General features: G+C 43.1%; 1 protein-coding gene across 1 annotated transcript in view; it reads left to right on the forward strand.

Annotated features, from left to right (window-relative positions):
* The window catches only part of LOC127425502 (gamma-aminobutyric acid type B receptor subunit 2-like), a 370,336-nt gene that overhangs the window by 323,665 nt on the left and 25,959 nt on the right, over positions 1-20,712 (forward strand). The window contains exons 14-15 of the mRNA XM_051671571.1: positions 10,199-10,309; positions 20,113-20,337. Of these exons, the coding sequence (XP_051527531.1) occupies positions 10,199-10,309; positions 20,113-20,337 (336 nt within the window). The remainder of the gene's footprint in view (positions 1-10,198; positions 10,310-20,112; positions 20,338-20,712) is intronic.

Raw genomic sequence — 20,712 nt, forward strand, 5'->3', positions numbered from 1 at the left:
GTCCATACAATGCAAATGAAAGGGTAGCCAGAACTTTGAAGCTCCAAAAAATCACATAATGCAGCAAAAAAGTAATCCATATGACTCCAGTGGTTAAATTCATATCTTCAGAAGCGATATGATGAGGTGTGGGTGAGAAACAGATCAATATGTAAGTTCTTTTTTACTAAAGTTTTTACTAAGTTTCTTTTTTATAAATGTCCACTTTCACTTTCACATTCTAATTAAAGAATTTGGTTACTCCGTTAATACCAGTGAAGATAAATCATAATTCTACTGCAAACAATGGCATTCTAGGGCATTCGGTGCTTCCAAATTTATGGCAACAGTTTGAGGAGAGCCCTTTTCTATTTCAGCATGAAAATGCCACTGTGGACAAAGCAAAGTCCATAAAGAAATGGTTTACTGTGTCTGATGTGGAAAAAATGTACTGGCCTGCACAAAGCCCAGACCTGAACCCCACTGAACACCTTTGGGGTGAATTGGAATGCCAACTGAAAGCCAGGCCCCATCGCCAAACATCAGTGCCAGACCTCAGTGATGCATTTGTGTCTGAATGAGAACAAATCCCTGCAGCCATGTCACTACATACAGTATAGTGGAAAGCCTTCCTAGAAGAGTGGAAGTTGTTATTGCACTAAAGGGGGAAATTGATGCCTATGGATTTGAAATTGAAGGTTCATCAAGCACATGGGGTGTCCACAAACTTTTGGCCACATAGTGTATATTAATCCATTGGAGTTGTATGGATTACTTTTCTGCTGCATTTATGTGATTTTTGAAGCTTCAAAGTTCTGGCCACCATTCACTTGCATTGTATGGACCTACAGAGCTGAGATATTCTTCTAAAAAATCTTAATTTGTGTTCCGCAGAAAAAAGAAAAGTCATAACCATCTAGGATGGCATGAGGGTGAGTAAATTATAAGAGAATTTTACATTTTGGGTGAACTATCCCTTTAAAATATGTGCTAGAGTTGGCAGATGTTTTCTTTAGTAGACAGTTTGAATGTTTTTGATTGTAATCGCTCAAATCACATACATCAGAGAGTGTCAGGCTAATGTTCTTGTTTCAATTAAAATAATATATTATGTTGCTGTTTTTAAGTTAGTGGCCAACTGGTGATTTATTTACTTAACAAAGCCAATTTTTTCCTCTCATTTGGTGCTAGGTAAGTATTCAGATTGGACCCTGGTACTAAACCTTGTTCCTTTGATGTGTGTTATGGCTATGCTGTGGTAGGATTAGGTCAGTGAAGTATCACATGGGTTGACCTTGAGATTAGATGGCCGAATAATTGACTTAACTTTTTGTTAAACAACTCTCAGCTCCACTGAGCAATATCTGCCTTTCCATAGTACATTTAAGCAGTGCCATGCAGGTGCCGAGAGATCACAGGATGTAATGTGAAAGGATTACTCACGATAAGAGATTACGGTCACTACAGGCAATGTCAGGGGGAAACAGGTGTACTGGGGGTGACTGACCTGTCCAAATGAAAATGATAACAATCATTACCCTTAAACAAGAGCTTAGTTCAAAATCAAAAGTCTTATAAAGTGGCTGGATAACAGAAATCTCGTTGGGGCTATACTGAGTTCTCAATGGGATGAAATGTGCTTTTGGATAAATTACTTTCTCACTCTCCCCATCATTTTTGGTTGGTCCTGCTCTACCATTGCAGAGGTTACCGGCTTGTCTTTCGCTACAGACAGGCCAATTACTACTTTCATGTCTCTGTAGCTTCTCTTTTCATATCAACATCAACATCCAGAGCCGTAACTATCCGTTTTATAACAAACATTATAGTATCATTTACAGATGCAATTTAGAAAATAATCTTAGTATTGTTTTAAGTTTAGAGTCTCCAGCACCGTAGAGCAGAGTTATGGGGTCAGGATTCACCCATATGCTGCCCTTTTGTTCCCCCATCCTGTACTAATACACTCCTAATGATTGCCGGCGTGCAGTTTTCGGTGGCCATATGGTTTATTTCAGTCTATAAAGTGTGATATAATTCTTTAGTCAGCTGTCTGTGTCCCTATTGCCTCCATCTCTCCACAAACACACATCCATTCCAGCTTCCATTGAACAATTACATTAGACGCCTAATGCAGTGAGAAATAGCAGTGCAGCCATCACACTCTTTAAGCCCATCCCACCAGCTGTTGCCTGGCAACACCACACTGCTCGTCTAATGCTCAGGCTATGATGAAGCGGACTTCTAATTGTTTTGTAATTAGAAATATGCATTGTTTTTTTTTTTTGTTTTGTTTTTTTCTTCTTCTTTCTTTTATGCCTGGGCTGCTAAGGTCAGACAGCACATTTGCATGTTTGACAGAGATGTAAAAGCAATATTGTGTTACTATCAGTGTGAGGACAGATATTTTTTTCAGTAAACTAGTAGTTAAGTTGCATATGGGCTTGTTACTGTATGTGTTTCAGCATCCTCTGTTTTGTGTTTCACCGATCTTACTTGTACATGAAGAAAAATGATTTGGTGATTTAAAAATGATTAGGTGATTTAAAGCTGCTTTATTGAAAATAAAAGTATGTTTAAATACTCTTTCTATGTTGCAGCTAAGTATGGAGAGAAAACTACTGTGCAAGTAAGCCAGAATGTTTTCCCCGAAAAATGTAACACTGTGGCTCTGTGACGCTTTTTACATTGCTCTGTTTGTTTGAGCTGCCTGACACAAAAACTTCTTGCTCAACCAATGGTGTGAGTTTAGGGTGGGATAACCTGTTTGGCCGACCAGTGGAAGTTGGGGAAGTTTTTGGGAAACTTGCCCATCCCCTTTCTCATCCGTCTTTGTTCAGGAAGTATTTTTCCCATAAATTTTATTCCATAGGGATTGCATAATATCCTTCATAAAAGAGTTCTAAGCCATGAACTGAACCAGCCAGCTCTGAGGTGAATCACTAACATGAAAAACTTTGATTTGAATCATAGTAGTATTTGAAAATCAGACAAAAAGATAATGGTACAAGACGTGTGTACTCAACATCTTTCATGAGTGCATGAACGGTAATCCCTTGAAGCATTACGAATTACATAATCAAAATAAAATATATTGAAGAAAATAAACTTTTGATTTAAAGTTGAAACAATAAATTTTTCCGATTAACAATTTTATTGATTCACATATAAGTAACTCATAAGACAAAACATATATACATAGAATCAAACTTAACCCCAACTATTACCCCTCCCAATCCCACCCTAACCCCAACAATATAACAGTGGTCCCAAATGACATAGACACACACATGCACCAAAAAAAATAAAAAAAATAAAAAATAAACAGATAAACACAACAACAATAATCACATATCCACAAATGACAAATACCCGCCCCATTTCTCCACGAACACTTTATACCTCCCCGTTCCTCTGAATGTTACTTCCTCAAAGGCCGCCACCCTTCCCATCACCGAGCACCACTCCTGAAAAGAGGGCGCTTCAGCCAACTGCCAGCCCCTCAAAATGATCTGCCTGGCGATCATGACACTAGTTAAGACCCAACTCTTTATTTGTCTGCTTTCAATGTCAATGACCGCCCCATCACCCAAGATACAGAGTCTGGGGCAGAATGATACCTGAATGCCTAACACATCACACACCAGACTCTGCACCTTTAACCAAAACTTTTGAATTTCAACACACCCCCAAAAGAAAACTCCGTCCCCCAGACTCTGAATTAGCAGGGAGTAATACACTGATGCCTCATGACCTTTTCCAAAAGCAAAAATCACCTCTCCCAGAGTATCTGCTGCTTTAGGGTGGTGTATGCTATTCCCAAAAATAGTACAGAGCAAGTGGCGTAGCTGAAGATCCCTAAAAGACTGAGATCTGGGGATCCCAAAATATTGAACCAAATTTTCAAAGGATCTCATCACACCACTCTCATAAAGATCACTGAGTGTATTAACTCCCCTTGCAATCCACTCCGACCAACAAAAAGGGGACTTATTAATGCATAGTTTGGGGTTTAGCCATAGGCTCGAGGCAACATATTGATAAATATCTGAATTAAACACTCTGGACACTTTTGTCCATACTGAGTGCAAAACTTCTCTGGTTAGATTGGCAGAAAGGCTTTGCAATGGTAAAATAGGGGCAAGAAATTCTTGTTCAATGCAGAACCAGGGAGGGCTCTTTCAGGTGAAAGCGACCAATGAGCCAAATGTCTGAGACCGAACGCATAATAATAAAACAAGATCTTGGGTAGGCCTAGCCCACCTTCGTCTAGTCTGCCTATGTAGCTTACTAAAATGTAATCTGGTGCGTTTGCCACTCCAAATAAAAGACTTCGCTATGCTCTCAAATTGCTTGAAATAAGAGAGGGGGACATCTACCGGGAGAGACTGTAGCAGGTAGTTAAATTTTGGAATACAGTTCATTTTAATAACATTAACCTTCCCAATCATCGATAAATGTAACGAAGCCCAACTGTCTACATCGCTCAAAATCCTGTTTATTAAAGGGTCAAAATTAACTCTAACTAAATCAGACAAGTGTTTTGGGAATATAATACCCAAATACTTAATGCCCTGTTTGGGCCACTGGAAGGCGCCTGGCTGGAAGGCCGTTACTGGACAGTATGCTGACAGAGTCAAAGCTTCGGATTTAGACCAGTTGACTTTGTATCCTGCGAATTTGGAGAAGGAATTAATAATTCTGTGGAGGCAAGGCATAGATTTAGTAGGGTCAGAGACGAATAATAAAATATCATCTGCATAAAGCAGAAGTTATGCGCCACGCCTTCTGCCATCACCCCTGGAAAATGATCCTCCTTTCTTATCGTGGCTGCTAATGGTTCAAGGGCAAGACAGAACAATAATGGGGAAAGAGGGCAACCTTACTCTATTCAGAGTAAAATAATCTGAAATTAATCCATTTGCTTGTACCGCCGCTACCAGGTGTCTATAAAGTAACTTGATCCAACCAATAAACGTACTCCCGAACCCATACATTTCCAAAATCTTAAAAAGATAATCCCATTCCACCATATCAAACGCCTTTTCGGTGTCAAGTGAGATGGCAGCGACCGGAGTCTGATAATTTGCCACTGACCACATGATATTGATGAAACATCTAATGTTATCAGAAGAGCTACGACCCCGAATAAACCCCACCTGATCTATATGAATAAGAGATGTCATAACTTTACATAATCGGTTCGCCAAAACTTTAGCCAAAATTTTTACATCTAGCTGGATCAGGGAAATTGGACGGTAACTCTTACACTCGCTTGGATCTTTGTCTTTTTTAAGAATCAGACTGATCTGGGCTTATAATAATAATAATAATTATATAATAACTTTTTTTATTTATCACACATTTGCCACATATACAGTGAAATTCTTTTTTTCACATATCCCAGCTAAGCTGGGGTCAGAGTGCAAGGTCAGCCATGATATGGCACCCCTGGAGCAGATGGGGTCAAGGGCCTTGCTCAAGGGCCCAACAGTGGCATCTTGGCAGTGCTGGGGCTTGAACCCCTGACCTTCTGATCAGTAACCCAGAGCCTTAACAGCTGAGCCACCACTGCCCCCAATCATGGCTTGCGTCATGGTTGGTGGAAGCTTTCCATTCTTTAATGATTCAGAATAAACTTCTAACAAAAGTGGAGCCAGTTCTGTAGCATAAGATCTAAAAAATTCAGCAGCAAAGCCATCTGGCCCCGGAGCCTTGCCTGTAGGTAAGGCCTTAATTACCTCGTCAAGTTCCTCCAAGGTTATCTCAGAATCAAGAGAGTTTTTTTTTTTTTTTTTGCTCAGTCGTCAATTTAGGGAGTTCTAATGGTTCCACAAAATTTCTAATATCATCATCAGTAGATGAAGATGTGGAACTATAGAGATCAAGATAGAATTATTTAAAGGCATTATTAATATCAATGGCCGAGGTAAAAATTTCACCACCAGCAGATTTCACCGAAGGAATGGTAGAAAAAGACTCTCTCTGCTTTATATATCTAGCCAAAAGCTTCCCTGCTTTGTCCCCTGACTCAAAATATGACTGTCTTGCCCTGAATAACCAAAACTCCACTTTCAGCGACAAAATAGTATTATATCTGTATTTCAAACAGGTCAATTCTCTGAGGCCATTAACGACATTCGGCACTTCAGCTCTACCTTGACACTTTTAATATCCCTTTCCAACTCCACTAGTTCTCGAGCTTTGGATTTTTTGGTGAATGAGGCATACTGTATGATCTGACCCCTAAGAACCGCCTTAATTGCCTCCCAAGCCATGCCCACAGAGGATACTGAGGACCAGTTGGTCTCCATATAGACATTGATTTCAGTCTGATTTCAGGAAATCAGGATTTTGCAAAAGGGATACATTAAAGCGCCAGCTGTATGATTTCTTTTTCTCTGTATGTGGCAACACCTCTAAACTCACCAGGGCATGATCTGAGACTAAGATGTTTACAATTAAGCAATCGATAACAGATGAAATGAGGGACTTAGATACAAAAAAAATCTATTCTAGAATAAATCTTATGGACTGATGAAAAAAATTTATAGTCTCTACCAGATGGGTTCAAAAGTCACCAAATATCTGCAAGACCAAGATATTTACACATCCTGTGAAGTGTCATTGTTGCTCTAGGGGGCTTACACACTTTTGCTTCACTATGATCAAGGACTGAGTTCATCGATAGATTAAAGTCTCCTCCCAATATTATATCAAGAGGGGTGCCAGCGGCTTGCAACATCCCTTCAAGATCTATAAAAAAAGCCCTGATCATCAGCGTTAGGTGCGTAAATATTAGCCAAAATCAACCTTTGCCCCTGAATTTCTGCTAGAACAACAATGCCCCTTCCTGATTTATCTTTAATCTGTTTGAGACATTTGAATCGTAGATGTTTATTTATCGATATAATGACCCCCCTACTCTTACTGAAGAAAACATGCCCACCCCATATCTTTCCAAATTTTTCAGCTTCCTGTGGGCAAAGATGTGTTTCTTGAAGAAACACTATATCATATTTATTGCGTTTAAGAAAAGAAATAACCTTCCTTCTTTTTATGGGGTGCCCCAACCCATTCACATTCCATGTGGAGAAAGATATCACACTCATATTAACAATTGACATTTGATATAATAGAAAAAATAAATTGTGTGTCAAAAACAAGATTACAAAGACCACATTTCAACATCATTGCAACAGTCAAACCCCGAACTTTCCCCAGAACAAAACAAACAGAAAAAAGAAAAACGTGCGCATTAACCCCGCGCACAACAGCGCCAACCGGAGTCAATCCCTCTAAGCTCAGAAGGTCCATGTACACATACGAGAACCCCCGCAACAACTTTGCCAATGGATTGCTCAAGTCTGGTGCTTCTATACAGATTTTGTGAGGCAAAAGTATATAACAGAAAATACTTTGTAAAACAGACCCCAGCCAACATGCAGAACAAACAGAAAGAACATGTAGATTCATTCACAGAACTGTCTTGAAGGTGTGTTCCTCCACAAAACAAACTCCAGCTGATATAAAGCTGTTCAGTTTCCTCAGACAGACAAACAATTGTTCAGTGAACCGGCCGTTATGAGTGCAGCAGATGACGAAATTATTCCAATGTCTCGCGAAAATACTCCAAAAAACAAACTCCAGCCAACAGGAGGCATAAGTACAAAGAAAGAACAGATTCATCCATAAATGTCCCGAAGTAGTGTTATTCCACAAAACAAGCTCCAGCCACTAGGTGGAACCAGCACAAAAAGAAACAAAATAGACATCCCGGTTCCTCGGATGATCAAGAGTCAAATTCACTCGGAGGCCACATAAAAAAAAAATACATCATGACTTACTCAGTCCATCAGCTTTATAAAAGACATCCTTTGTGTGGGCATGTGGATATTTTGCGGTCATCTATAGTGTCCATTCTCAATCTGGCCGGGAACTTCAGTGTAAAAGCGATCTTCCATCAATGCAAAAGTTTCTTGAAGGAGTCATTTCACAAAACAAACTCCAGCCGCTAGGCGGAGCCAATGCAGAAAGAAACAAAAATGGCGCCCAGCTTCCTTAAACAGTCGAGTTATGTACAGCGAGTCAGTCCACTCACATAAGTAACATGCAATTGTTTACTCACCATAGTTTCTATAAAGGACAGTGCTTTTTTGGGGCATAAAAATACTTAGCGGCCGTCTTTGGTGTCTGTTCTCAGTTTGGCCGGAAACATCAGTGCAAAAGCGATCTTCCGTTGATGTAAGACATTCCTTGAACCGATCGCGTTTCTCTGTTGTCGAATTCGCAAAGTCCGGGAACAAGAAAATATTGTGATTCTTCCAAGAAAGTGTTCCTTTGCTCCTCGCCTGGCGCAACACAAGATCTTTATCGGATGATCTCAGAAATTTGGCCAGAATTGATCGGGGCCTGTCTCCCTCAGCAGATCTGCGAGCCGGGACTCTGTGAGCTTGCTCGATTTCCAGTTTATGGCCTGTTATGTCGAGCAGGCTCGGGAAGAGCTCGTCTAGGAATTTCACCATATCTCTGCCCTCTTCATGCTCAGGAATTCCAACAATTCAATTTCTATTTTCAAGATCTTCCAATTTTTCCAAAATATTTTCAAGTCTGTTTGGACATGGGCGGATTAGCGGATAATTCCCTTTCCGACGACTCCAGATAATCGATTCCATTCTCAACATCTGCGACTCTTGTGACCAACTCAGAGAATTTTGTTTCCATCGCCGTAATCGATCGACATATTACAGCGAGATCCTCCAAGTCAGCAACAACCTTCGTCAGCATCACCAAGATGTTGGACAGTTGATGCTGAATATCTTCTCCCGTTGTGCTTCCCAAATCGAGTCCCCGGCTCGCAGGCCCATCAGAGGTGTCAGATAGAGCATGTAAGTGTCTTTTAATGCCATGTTTACCTCAAAGAACAAATATGTAACTGGGTGTATCGAATCTCACCGGATTAAACATGAAAATAATTAAAAACTAGCAAAGTGCGCAGAGCTAGTCGCTCACACGTCTGCTTCTCGCATGGCGTCACGTGATCCCACGTACCAATACATTTTAAGTTCATTGCAAAATGAAGAGTGTAGGGAGACTATGTTGCAATAACACACAGCACCTTTAAAGAATCACCATAAACTTTTCATTCTAAACTACTTGCGTACCTTCAAGCCGTGCGCATTTCCTCTCTTATCTGCCACTTCACTGAGTTTAAAGATTGTCAGACAGTTTGACTTCTAGATTTGTCGCATCATGGAATTTAGAATGTCATTTATAAATAGAGCTTCTTGCATTGACTGGCTCAGTTTACTCACACTGCCACTTTGTGAATTGTTTTCTGAGCAGTCAACTCCTTAATGGCAAACTCAAATCACTCAGATTCTACACAGGAGACAGATGAAAGCTTGACTGTTACGCGCTCTGACTAAACTGGGAAGAACTGGCAAGATTTAAGGATACTTTTGGAGGTTGTATCCCCGTCTATCTTTGTGTATGGGCAGTAGGCATGGTGAGCTTAGGGTTCTCCAAACTGGGGCAGGAGAAAGTGGTTTAGAGCCTGCTACTTTTAGAGCCAGCACATTCAGGGGAACTCAGTTCTTTCCTTCACAGACTTTCTTGAAGTTGTGCTGACCTGTTTTGCATAGCAGTATAGGTTATTTGCATTGCCTGACTGTAAATATCTCAATCAATTCCAAACAATCGATGTCTGACCTATAAAGAGTTATTGTTAATTGGTCGCACTCAAGTGGCATTCTGTAGAGGTGACTGTGTTATTGTTACTATCCCTGTGAAAGGCCATTTAGGGGGATCACAATACCTGTTCACATAATGCAATCCACATCAGGCCTTGTGACCTTGAAGTCACCTGAAACACTAGTGGAAGTGAAAGACTTCTAAATGAACCAATTAATAAATGTTCTAAAATAAATCATATAAAGAAATGGTTCTCAACTGTTTTTGCTTCATGACCCAAATGTTACATTGGACATCAATCTGCCACCCAAGAATATACTGTATAAAAAACTGCGTAGGCCTGAATTTTAATTTGTATTTAACTATCCATTTACAAGACAACCCTACTTAACATTCACATTAACACATTTAAAATCAAGGCATAACAAGTCCAAGTTCAACATCATGTTATTGTTGTTAGTGACAAAGGTGTTTATTTTAGTCAGGATTCTTTCCACTCATTCTTTCCCTCACTGTGTCTCCACAGGCGGATCCTCAGGGACGAGACATCGCAATCCGGCCCTTCCTGGAGCACTGTGAGAACACACACATGACCATTTGGCTGGGGATTGTCTATGCCTACAAAGGCCTCCTTATGGTGAGTGAGAACATTCTAGAGAGTGTCAACATGATCACCATCTGCTCCTGTCGACAACAGCGGCTGAATACTGCCATTTCCTTTAGTATTTGGGAAATTATAATGCATATCTGACTGTCAAAATGAATGCATACAGAATATTAGATTCCATGCCTCTTGTGGGATTAAGAAATACAAATGCAATGCATAAGTAAATGTTACAGCATTTGCAAGGCAGCACTATGTTGAAATACCATTAAAGGAATATTCCAGGTTTAGTGAGTCAAGCTCAATCGATAGCATTTGTGGTATAATATTGATTACCAGTACCACAAAAATTTATTTTGACTTGCCCTCCTTTTCTTAAAAAAAAAAAAAAAAAAAAAGCAAATATCTGGGTTACAGTGAGGCACTTACAATGGAAGTGAGTACGGCCAATTTGTAAATGTTAAATACTGTTTCAAAAGTATAACCACTAGACATAAACAATATGCGTGTTAACATGATTTTAGTGTGATAAAATCACTTGCTAACCTTTTCTGTGTAAAGTTATAGCCAATTTTACAACTTCAGTGCCATGATGATGTAATGTCAATAAACCCTAAAACGACTGTGAAAATTACCATTTAAAAAAAAACTTTACAGCTCAAATGATACATGAGTTTTAACAGAAGAATTAATGAATGTGCTTTTATGAAATTATAAGCTTCATATTTCTGCCTTTAAACCCTCCAGAAATGTGCCCCAAATCACTTCCATTGTAAGTGCCTCACTGTAACCTCAGTTTTTGCTTTTTTTTAAAGAAAAGGAGGGACGAGTCGAAATTATTTTTTTGTGATAATCAACATTATGCCACAAATGCTGTCGATTGAGCTTAAACTGTATAGAACCGGAATATTCCTTAACACTACAATGATGTTGTATTCTTTAACATTAGTTAATTACATTACTTAACATGAACTAGCAATTTACAATACTAATTGATTTTGGTTAATGTTAATCTCTACATATACTAATACATTTCTTACATTAAAAGTTGTACGTTAATATAAGTTATAATTAATGTAAACCAACAATGAACAATGGTATATTTGAAAATGAACTTTAACAAAGATTAATAAATTCTGTAAAAACATATTGTTAATTGTTAGTTCATGATACCTAATGCATTTTCTAACATAACAAATTATTAAGTTGTCAAAATACCTCTTACTTCTTTTTATTCTTTATCTTATCTAACATTTTCTGCAATTAATTCAGCTCAAACTGCTGGACATACTTTGTGTTGTGTAAACTCCTAAAATACTTATTTAAGATTAAAATTGGAAGATAATTTAAATTGTTAGAATGCTTTCCATTCAAAATCTAAATGAGACTGATGGCGTCATTGTAATATTTGCATACTGAATTGTAATTGGCCTTCATTCTTGCATTTATGTGCATATTCAGTTGTGATCTGTTTTTTCTTTATAAAATGGATAGTTGAGACTCTAAATTCTGATTGGATGTGCAGATAAAATGCAGATAAACACTCACCTGTGATGGCACATTCTATATTAAATGTGAGCAGGAAGGGTCACCTTTGCGTTGTTCCTAAGTACACCACTTACCCATTATAAAATCATTGTAACATACAGCCTCATGTATTATTTTACTATCTGATTTTTCACTGCAAAGGCATTACACAAACCAAAAACGTACTAAAAGCTCACTTAAAACTGCAAATCTAGTTTATTTTATTAAGCAAACTGACTTGAATTTAATACATTTTACCCCTAGGAGTACATATAAAATGAGCAAGGTTGCTTTTTCCAATTAACCTCACTAAAGAGCACTGGTAAGTCAGTTTATTGCCCATAGCATTGCCCATTATCTTTATTAGAGTCAATGGTGGCAACATCCTACAATACAACCTGCCCTTTGGCTCATATTGTGCTCTGTGGAAATTATTTGTCCCTTTGTTCTTGTTGCTGGAATAGCGGCAGGTGGTTGGCTTGACTGACAGGCTGTTACCTCTGCTTGTACTTGCCTTACTGTAGACAATCTGTGTCAAAGTTCAGCTGTGCACCATTGAAGCTCTCCCTGTCTGTTTCTCTGCTTATCTGTAAGAATGCTCATGATTGCCCAATAATACACTCACAGTCTCAAATTTCTTGTTCTCTGAGATGTGACATACAGTCCCTAAACATTTCCCCTTCCCTCCCTTGTAATTTTTAAACACCTTGTATTAAATCAGCACAGTTTTTAAATCCCTTACATTTGACATGTTTTAATAGGGAGGAGGAGATTGAGGCTACATTCACAGAGCAGCAGAATGTGGTTGTCAGTCCTGTTTTTGAGTGCTAAATACAGTTACGTTCACAAATATTTCAGCTATAAACGAGAGTGAAAACAGCATTCTATAACCGAAGCGATTTGCATGCACTATTTGAGAGCATTAATAACATCAAACACATCAATAACATCAAATCTCATTGGTTCTTGTGTCATGATATTTGGTCACAAGACATGCAAGAACCGATGAGGTTTGATGTTATTGACTTAGTCGCCATATTTGATTTGATCAATGGTTTAAATTTGATAGAAGTGTGAATTTAAAGTTATTTGTTCATATTATTCATAGCCACTCTTATAAGATTTATGAACAGGACAAACACTGATTGTGTGAACTAAGCCATCGATTCTTGTTCTCAGAGATATGACATACCTGAAAACCTGCAACTAAATTAGCTTGTTTTTTAAATCACTTACAGTAGACATATTCTACTAGAACAAGGGAGGAGGAGACAGAGAGGGTGAATGAGTAAAGAAAGTGTGAGAGGGGAAAAAAATTGTGATATGGGTTCCGATTGGATTAGAATTGAATAGATTTGAGTAAAGTGGGGGAAGAATCAAATCTGTGAGTGTGCATCATTGAGTTAGCTGAGTCATATTTCTCAGAGTTTGCTCTCAGTCGCACACAAAGGTGCTTTGATTACTGCAGACTTCCTGGGAAAGTTAGACAGGTGTTGTTAGCTGTCTTTAGAGGCATTAGGGTGCTAAGTATGTCAGCCACAGTTCATTCTCACTGCCATTATGATATATCACTGTGAACTCAAGATTGCACAAGGTGATGAAAGTGAAGATGGTTTTCTCGGGAAAATGGCCCATGATAAATAACCTTATCCTTTCATTGATTTGATTTCAAATTAAGCTACATATACTGAATAGCAGATAAAGGCAATTTTATCGGATGATGTGACACAGTGCTGTATAGTGGATGGGTACTTATATAGAACCATTCTTTTAGCCATACCAAGCCTGACTATTACTCTTGCTCAAACTTACTGTTGGGCTATACATTTGTACAAACCCTTAACACTAAAGGCCCTGATATACTTAATATGAAATCGAAGAACGAACAGGTGTGACATAATTTAGAATAAAATCTGACCAAAAACAGGATGATTTTGCATTTGTTTCAGTGGTTCGTAACAGCTCATCAGGGCGAACTTTTAGGAAATCGTTTAACCAGCTGCTAAACAACTTCTTACTGCCATTGGTCCACATCAGTGGTAGGTGTGACCTGAGGATCGACAACATGAACACACCGGCATGCAGTTATTAGCGAGCTGGTGCAAATTTACCTGCATCTGTACGGTCTTCACTTAGAGACATTTTCCAAGACCATGTCATGCGATTGTTTTTTTAAATTAGTCTACAAAAGGAACCAAATCTACTCAAATGCTCTCAATGCCCATTTACTCATGTGCCATCTGCAGCGAAAGCCATTCACATATCTGCCCAAATTAAGATATACCCCTCTTATCATCATTCTTTTGTCTGTATTCTGCACATTAACACTGTTTTAAACACCCCTATTTGCAGTAGCATCAGTGTCATCATAAATTGCAATAACAGTGTAATCGGTGCATATATTATGGCCACGTATCATCTGAGATACTGGTGTAACTCCTGTTCCCTGATGGAGGGAACGGGACGTTGTGTCAATGTAGTGACACTAGGGGTTCGATTTTGAGAGCCCCAATCACCTTTGCTTAAAATAGAAAAGGCCAATGAAAATTGGTGAGTGGAATTTGCATGCCACTCTCCACCCCGGACATACGGGTATAAAAGGAGGAGGCGTGCACCACTCATTCAGATTTAAGCTGAGGAGCCGAAAGAGAGCTTCAGCACCGCGGCACGAGGGACACAACATCTCGTGGACACGGGCAAGCTGCTGCGTGCCTCGCAGCGAGCGCTCAACCACGTCGTGACCTTCCAGCGAGTTAGGTAAGGCGTCTCCCTAGTCCCGTTAAGGGGGGAAGAGGCACTTACCCAAGGAGGCTACAGGCGGTGGCCTTTCCTGATTTTTGCTGTTAAGCAATTTCCCACCAAGCACCTTGTAGAATAGTGCTGGGAAGTGCTCTCCCTCCTGGAGAGGGCACTATGGTGACCACATCCTACTGGAGGGAGGTTAACATGTGGAGAATACCTCACATGGACTTACCAACGGGGAAGTATGCATATGGAATGATACCACCAGGAGGACCCTATCTACGGAGAGGGTACACAACAACAGTGGCCGAAGCAGAGCGAAGTTCTGATGAAGGGAAACACAGGGTTCACCTGAGGGGAAACCGAACAGTGGAATGCGTCACATGGGATTACCAAGGGGGGAATCACCACATATGGAGCACTGAGCCAGAGTACACGGGCTCACCCGAAAAGGGGCATACTACGAGTACTGGGCCTGGTGGCATCACTCCTCCACAGAGTTCATCACCGAACAGTGCTTAAGGCTTAAGAGGCATGCAGGGTTCACCAGTTACGGGGAAATGTTGTGGACAAAATAGCGCACATTATCACTTTGAAAAAGGGGTAAGGCGTAAACGCAAGTGGTACACCCAACCGGCTGCCCGGCCTACCTGCTGTTACCTCGTAACACTCGGGACGAAACCAGTTCTATGCGTAGGTTGTAAAACTTTGCAAAGGTATTGGGTGTAGCCCAACCAGCAGCTCTGCGTATGTCTACTAGAGAGGCCCCCCTTGCCAGTGCCCAGGAGGACGCAACACCTCTAGTGGAGTGCGCCTGGACCCCCAAGGGGCACAGCAGTTCTTTCAATTGGTAGGCCAAGGAAATGGCATCCACAATCCAATAGGCCAACCTCTGTTTGGAGACAGCTTTCCCCTTCTGCTGCCCTCCAAAACAGACAAAGGGCTGCTCCGAGCATCTGAAGCTCTGCGTGCGGTCCAGATAAATGCGCAGAGCACGAACTGGACATAGCAACGACAAGGCCGGGTCTTCCTCCTCTGAAAGGAGCACTTGCAGGTTCACCACCTGATCCCAGAAGGGAGTGGTGGGAACTTTGGGCACGTAATCGGGCCAGGGTCTCAGAACCACGTATGAGTGTGCCGGCCCGAACTCCAGGCATTCACTGGTGACAGAGAGCACCTGTAGGTCCCCGCCCTTGATGGAAGTGAGTGCCACCAGGAGGGCCGTCTTCAGTGACAAAGTGCTGAGCTCGGCCTGCTCCAGGGGCTCAAAGGGGCTCTCTGTATGGTAGGTAGGACCACAGAGAGATCCCAAGAGGGAATCAGGCGCGGTCTAGGAGGATTCAACCTGCGCTGTCATGAGGGTCTCCCATCCAGTGTATCGTGATACGCTGCCATAGCAGCCATGTACACCTTCAGGGTAGGGGGAGACAGCCATCCCTCCAGCCCTTCCTGTAGGAAAGACAGCACAAACCCGACCACGCACCTCTGTGGGTCTTCCCCACGGGGAGAACACCAGTTCACAAAGAGATGCCACTTCAAGGCATAGGTGATCGTATTTCCCACCGCTGGTGGAAGATCTGTTAGGTCTTCCGCGACCCGTCCAGGAGCCAGACATAGAGGTACCAGAGGTCTGGCTGCGGGTGCCGGAGCGTGCCCTGCCCCTGAATGAGAAGGTCCTGCCTCAGGGGAATGCGCCAGGGAGGGGCTACTGCCAGGAGCATCAGATCTGAGAGCCAAATCCGGTTGGACCAGTACGGCACAAGGAACAGGACTTGCCGACCATCCTCCCTGACTTTGCACAGAGTCTATGCAATGAGGCTCACTAGAGGAAATGCATACTTGCATATCCCCTGAGGCCAGCTGTGCACCAAGGCATCCATGCCGAGGGAAGCCTCGAACAGGGAGTACCAAAAGGGGGCAGTGAGAGGACTCTCGGGAAGCAAACAGGTCTACCTGCGCCTCCCCGAATCTCTCCCAAATCAGCTGGACTATGTTGGGGTGGAGTCTTCACTCCCCATGGAGCGTTACCTGCCGTGAGAGCGCGTCCGCTGCATGGTTGAGGATGCCCGGAAGGTGAGTGACTCGCAGAGACTTCAACGTCTGCTGACTCCAAAGGAGGCAGCGCTGGGTGAGTTGCGACAGGCGGTTTATGTACGCCACGGTCACCATGTTGTCGGTCCGGACCAACACATGCTTGTCCTGAATCAACGGCCGAAGCCTCCGTAGGGCGAGCAATACCGCCAGCAACTGTAAGCAGTTGATGCCATTGGAGTCGGGGCCCTGTCCAGAGCATATTGCTTGCCCATTGCACATGGTGCCCCAGCCTGAGTTCGAGGCATCTGTTGTGACCACGACGCACCTTGAGACCTGCTCTAAGGGAACGCCCGCCCGTAGAAATGCCGCCACACTGAAATGGAGAGGACACCACTGAACCTGGACAGGTGTCTGTGAACTGGATTGCGTAGCCGAGAAGAATCGTCCTGATGAGCCACCTCTGGGGGCTGGAGAACGCTAACCAGGCCTCCAGGCTCGCCAGCAGCACCAAGGGGACAACTGGGTTTACCACGCCCGGGGAGGGTGGTTCACGGCAAGGCAGAGCAGGCGCCCTGCCGGAAACTCAGGGGGGACGTACTGCTCCACAAGCCCGCAACGGCGGCCGGTGGCTAGGGCGGGCAAGTGGCCCCAGAGACCAGTATACATACCTGTTCGCCGGCCGTCTCTCAACGGAGAACAACGGCACGCGAGGTACTCGCAACTGACTGGTTGACCGGAAAGACTTCCAGGGCCTGGCCGTCGCGAGCGCGCTGACCCAGGGAATGAGGGAACTTCTCTTTTATTGATCATGTGGGCGATTTCATACTTACCACGCGGTGGCCCAGGGGCAAAGGTGGGGCTGGTAAGTTCACCCAGCCAGACCGGTCGGAGTCAGACATCTCATCCCTGGGTCACTCATGTCAGGGCCACCTCGAAGCCTGTGCGGGATTCTTGGGGGCCGACTGACGGGCAGGTGGAGCCACCTTCCCATGGGAGGATCTTCTACTCGGTTGTATGGGCTCCGATGGTTCGGGAGCCGGGGCCGGCACCGCAGGAGGACAACCCTGGCGAGAAGCAGACGGGGCACGGGACTTTGGAGGCCCGAAAATGGCCGAGTCGTGCTGCGACAGGATGTGTTTGATCACCTTGGTCTGCTTCCTCACCATCGAGAACTGATGGGTGAAGTCCTCGACCGTGTCACCAAAAAGCCCCCCTTGGGAGATGGGCGCATCGAGAAAGCGAACCTTCTCGGCGTCACGTATCTCCACAAGGTTGAGCCACAGGTGCCCCTCTTGGACCACCAGAGTGGACATCGTTCAGCTCAGGGCGCACGCTGAAGTTGGTCACGGTATGCAGTTCCTGCACAAGCCCTGGGTCGGTTCTACCCTCATGCAGACCTTCCAGCACCTTGGCCTGGTGGACCTGCAGGATGGCCATGGCGTGCAAGGCGGAGGCGGCCTGACCCACGGCCTCGTAAGCCTTCGTCACCAACAAGGAAGAGAACTTTAAGGCCTTGGAAGGGAGCTTTGGTCGGCCCCTCCAGGTGGCTGCACCCTGCGGGCATAAATGTACTGCTACGGCGCGCTCTACCTGGGGAAACTCGACATATCCCTTAGCCGCACCGCTGTCGAGGGTAGTTAGGATGGACGAGCCCGTGAAGCGTGTACGGGCAGAAAAAGGTGCCTTTCATGACTTTGTTAGCTCCTCGTGCACTTCCGGGAAGAAAGGCACTGGGGTGGGGCCTGGCCATTAGTCACGCTCCGAACCCAGAAACCAATCATCCAGCCGCGAACGCTCAGGGCAAGGCGGAGGGTTCCACTTTAGCCCGATGTTTGCAGCTGCCTGGGCAAGCACGGCTGCCATCTCAGCGTCCGCCTCATCCAGAGTTCTACCGCCCGTGAGCGGGAGCTCAGAAGATTTGTCTGTTTCCAACAGCAGAAACCCACCCTCCGATGCTGCGACCGATAACTCATCCTTGGCACTCGCCGACCCGGCCTCCTGAGTTTCAACCCAGGATGGAGCGGATTGGGAAGCAGCCACGGTGGCTCCTTGCTTCACGAAGAAGGAAGTGAGCTGCGACCGCAACGTTCTCATGGGCATGTTCTCGCAATGAGAACATAACCACTCCATGAAAGCTGCCTTGGCGTGCTGGCACCCCAAGCACTCGAGACAGATTTCATGGCTATCCGGAGGGGAGAGATAACGGCCACATCCAGTAGCACAAAGGCGAAAGGCCATCTTTAAAAAGATGCCAATCATTTGTGCGAGCTCTTGAAGTAGAAAATATATTCTTTTAGCACCTGTAGACTTGGCTGCCGAAGTGCCCAGGGGAAGCACAACACTCGACCGTGTGAGGGTGACTGCTGATATGCACCGTAAATCCAGCAGCGTAAGCGTAGGTGATAGGACGAACACAATACATGCATTCTGCTCTGAAGAAAAAATCTGAATGAGTGGTGCACACCATCTCCTTTTATACCTGTATGTCCAGGGCGGAGAGTGGCATGCAAATTCCACTCGCCAATTCTCATTGGCCTTTTCAATTTTAAGCAAAGGTCATTGGGGCTCTCAAGATCGAACCCCTAGTGTCACTACATCGACACAACGTCGAGTGAGTGACAGACAAGGAAAGCATGTTTGCTCAGTAGCTCCATGAATTCAGAATGGAAACAAAATTGAAACATTTTCTACTGCATATATATTACTTTAAATCATCATCGAGTGGTTAAAACCACTTCTTTTACTGACCTCATGTGAATTCTACTCATGAGGCATAAAGTCATTGATAACACATTTTAATGTCACATTAGTTCATATTTAAATGCTCCTTTAAATGCCTCCCACAGCAGTGTGGAAGGTGTCTGAATGTTCGCAAACAGTATACCGTTACTCAGCTGTTTATAACTGCTATTTACCCCTGAGAAGAAGAAGAACTTCTCCAGAAGTACATCAGGGCCTTAAGCATTAAACTTCTAGCAACTCATCCCAAAACATTTGTGCTACAGACATGGATGAAACCTCAAAATGTGCTGCTTGTTGAGGAGATGTGTGCTAATACCTTTCTAAGCAAAGAAACCAAACTAATTTTGCCTGGTGGATGATAAAACGGGAAAAAACGCACTGAAGGAGGGACACAAGACATATCTAAGAAACCAGAATATCATAGAAACTTGTTGGTAGGCTCTTTTGACTTTGGCCACTAAGCAACCACCCAGAACCCCCTAGCAACCACCTAGCAACAACCCAGAACACCCTAGCAACCACATACTGTAGCAACATGCTAAAAGGAACCACTTAGCAAACATCAACAAGAAGCAGTCACATTTTCTGCAAAACCATGGCCATAACCACCATAGACATTGACGGGGGCATCCCAGCCCATCCAATATTCAAATTATTGGTCAATCAGTAATGGGTTTCAGTGGTCGATGCTTAAATGATTGCATTTGGCCCTCCCCAATCATGAATATGTGGTTGCACTGGTCTTTTATCTGTAATAGTCAATAATTGCATCCATTCTTCTGTTTTTGTAGTTGTTTGGATGTTTCTTGGCTTGGGAAACCAGAAATGTGAGCATTCCAGCCCTGAATGACAGCAAGTACATCGGTATGAGTGTGTACAATGTGGGCATCATGTGTATCATTGGGGCGGCGGTGTCCTTCCTAACGCGGGATCAGCCGAATGTGCAGTTCTGCATTGTGGCACTGGTCATCATCTTCTGCAGCACCATCACACTGTGTCTGGTGTTTGTGCCAAAGGTGAGTACTGCAACACACAGCCTCATCCTCCCTGTGGGGAAGTAATTGTAGAGGTCAGCGAAAAGCACATTCTGGCATTTGTTTTGTGCAAGTTCACCTGAATATAATTTAGAGACATTGCTTACTTTGCTCCCTCTGGAGCTCTCTAAAGATAAATACACTGAAATTTGAAAAAGATTTAATAAAGCATTAAACCTTTTGTAAAGTCTTATATAAAAAATAATAATAATAATAATAATTTAAGGATGTAAAATGAATAGGAAATATTTAAGATTTTGCACTATTTCTAGGTCACTAAAGCAAATAAGCAAATCTGTGATATTGGCCATGTTAACAAAATGGCAGATTTCCTTGCTTACATTGAAGCATACAAGA

Source organism: Myxocyprinus asiaticus, chromosome 34 (assembly GCF_019703515.2).
Source record: "Myxocyprinus asiaticus isolate MX2 ecotype Aquarium Trade chromosome 34, UBuf_Myxa_2, whole genome shotgun sequence".
NCBI lineage: Eukaryota > Metazoa > Chordata > Actinopteri > Cypriniformes > Catostomidae > Myxocyprinus > Myxocyprinus asiaticus.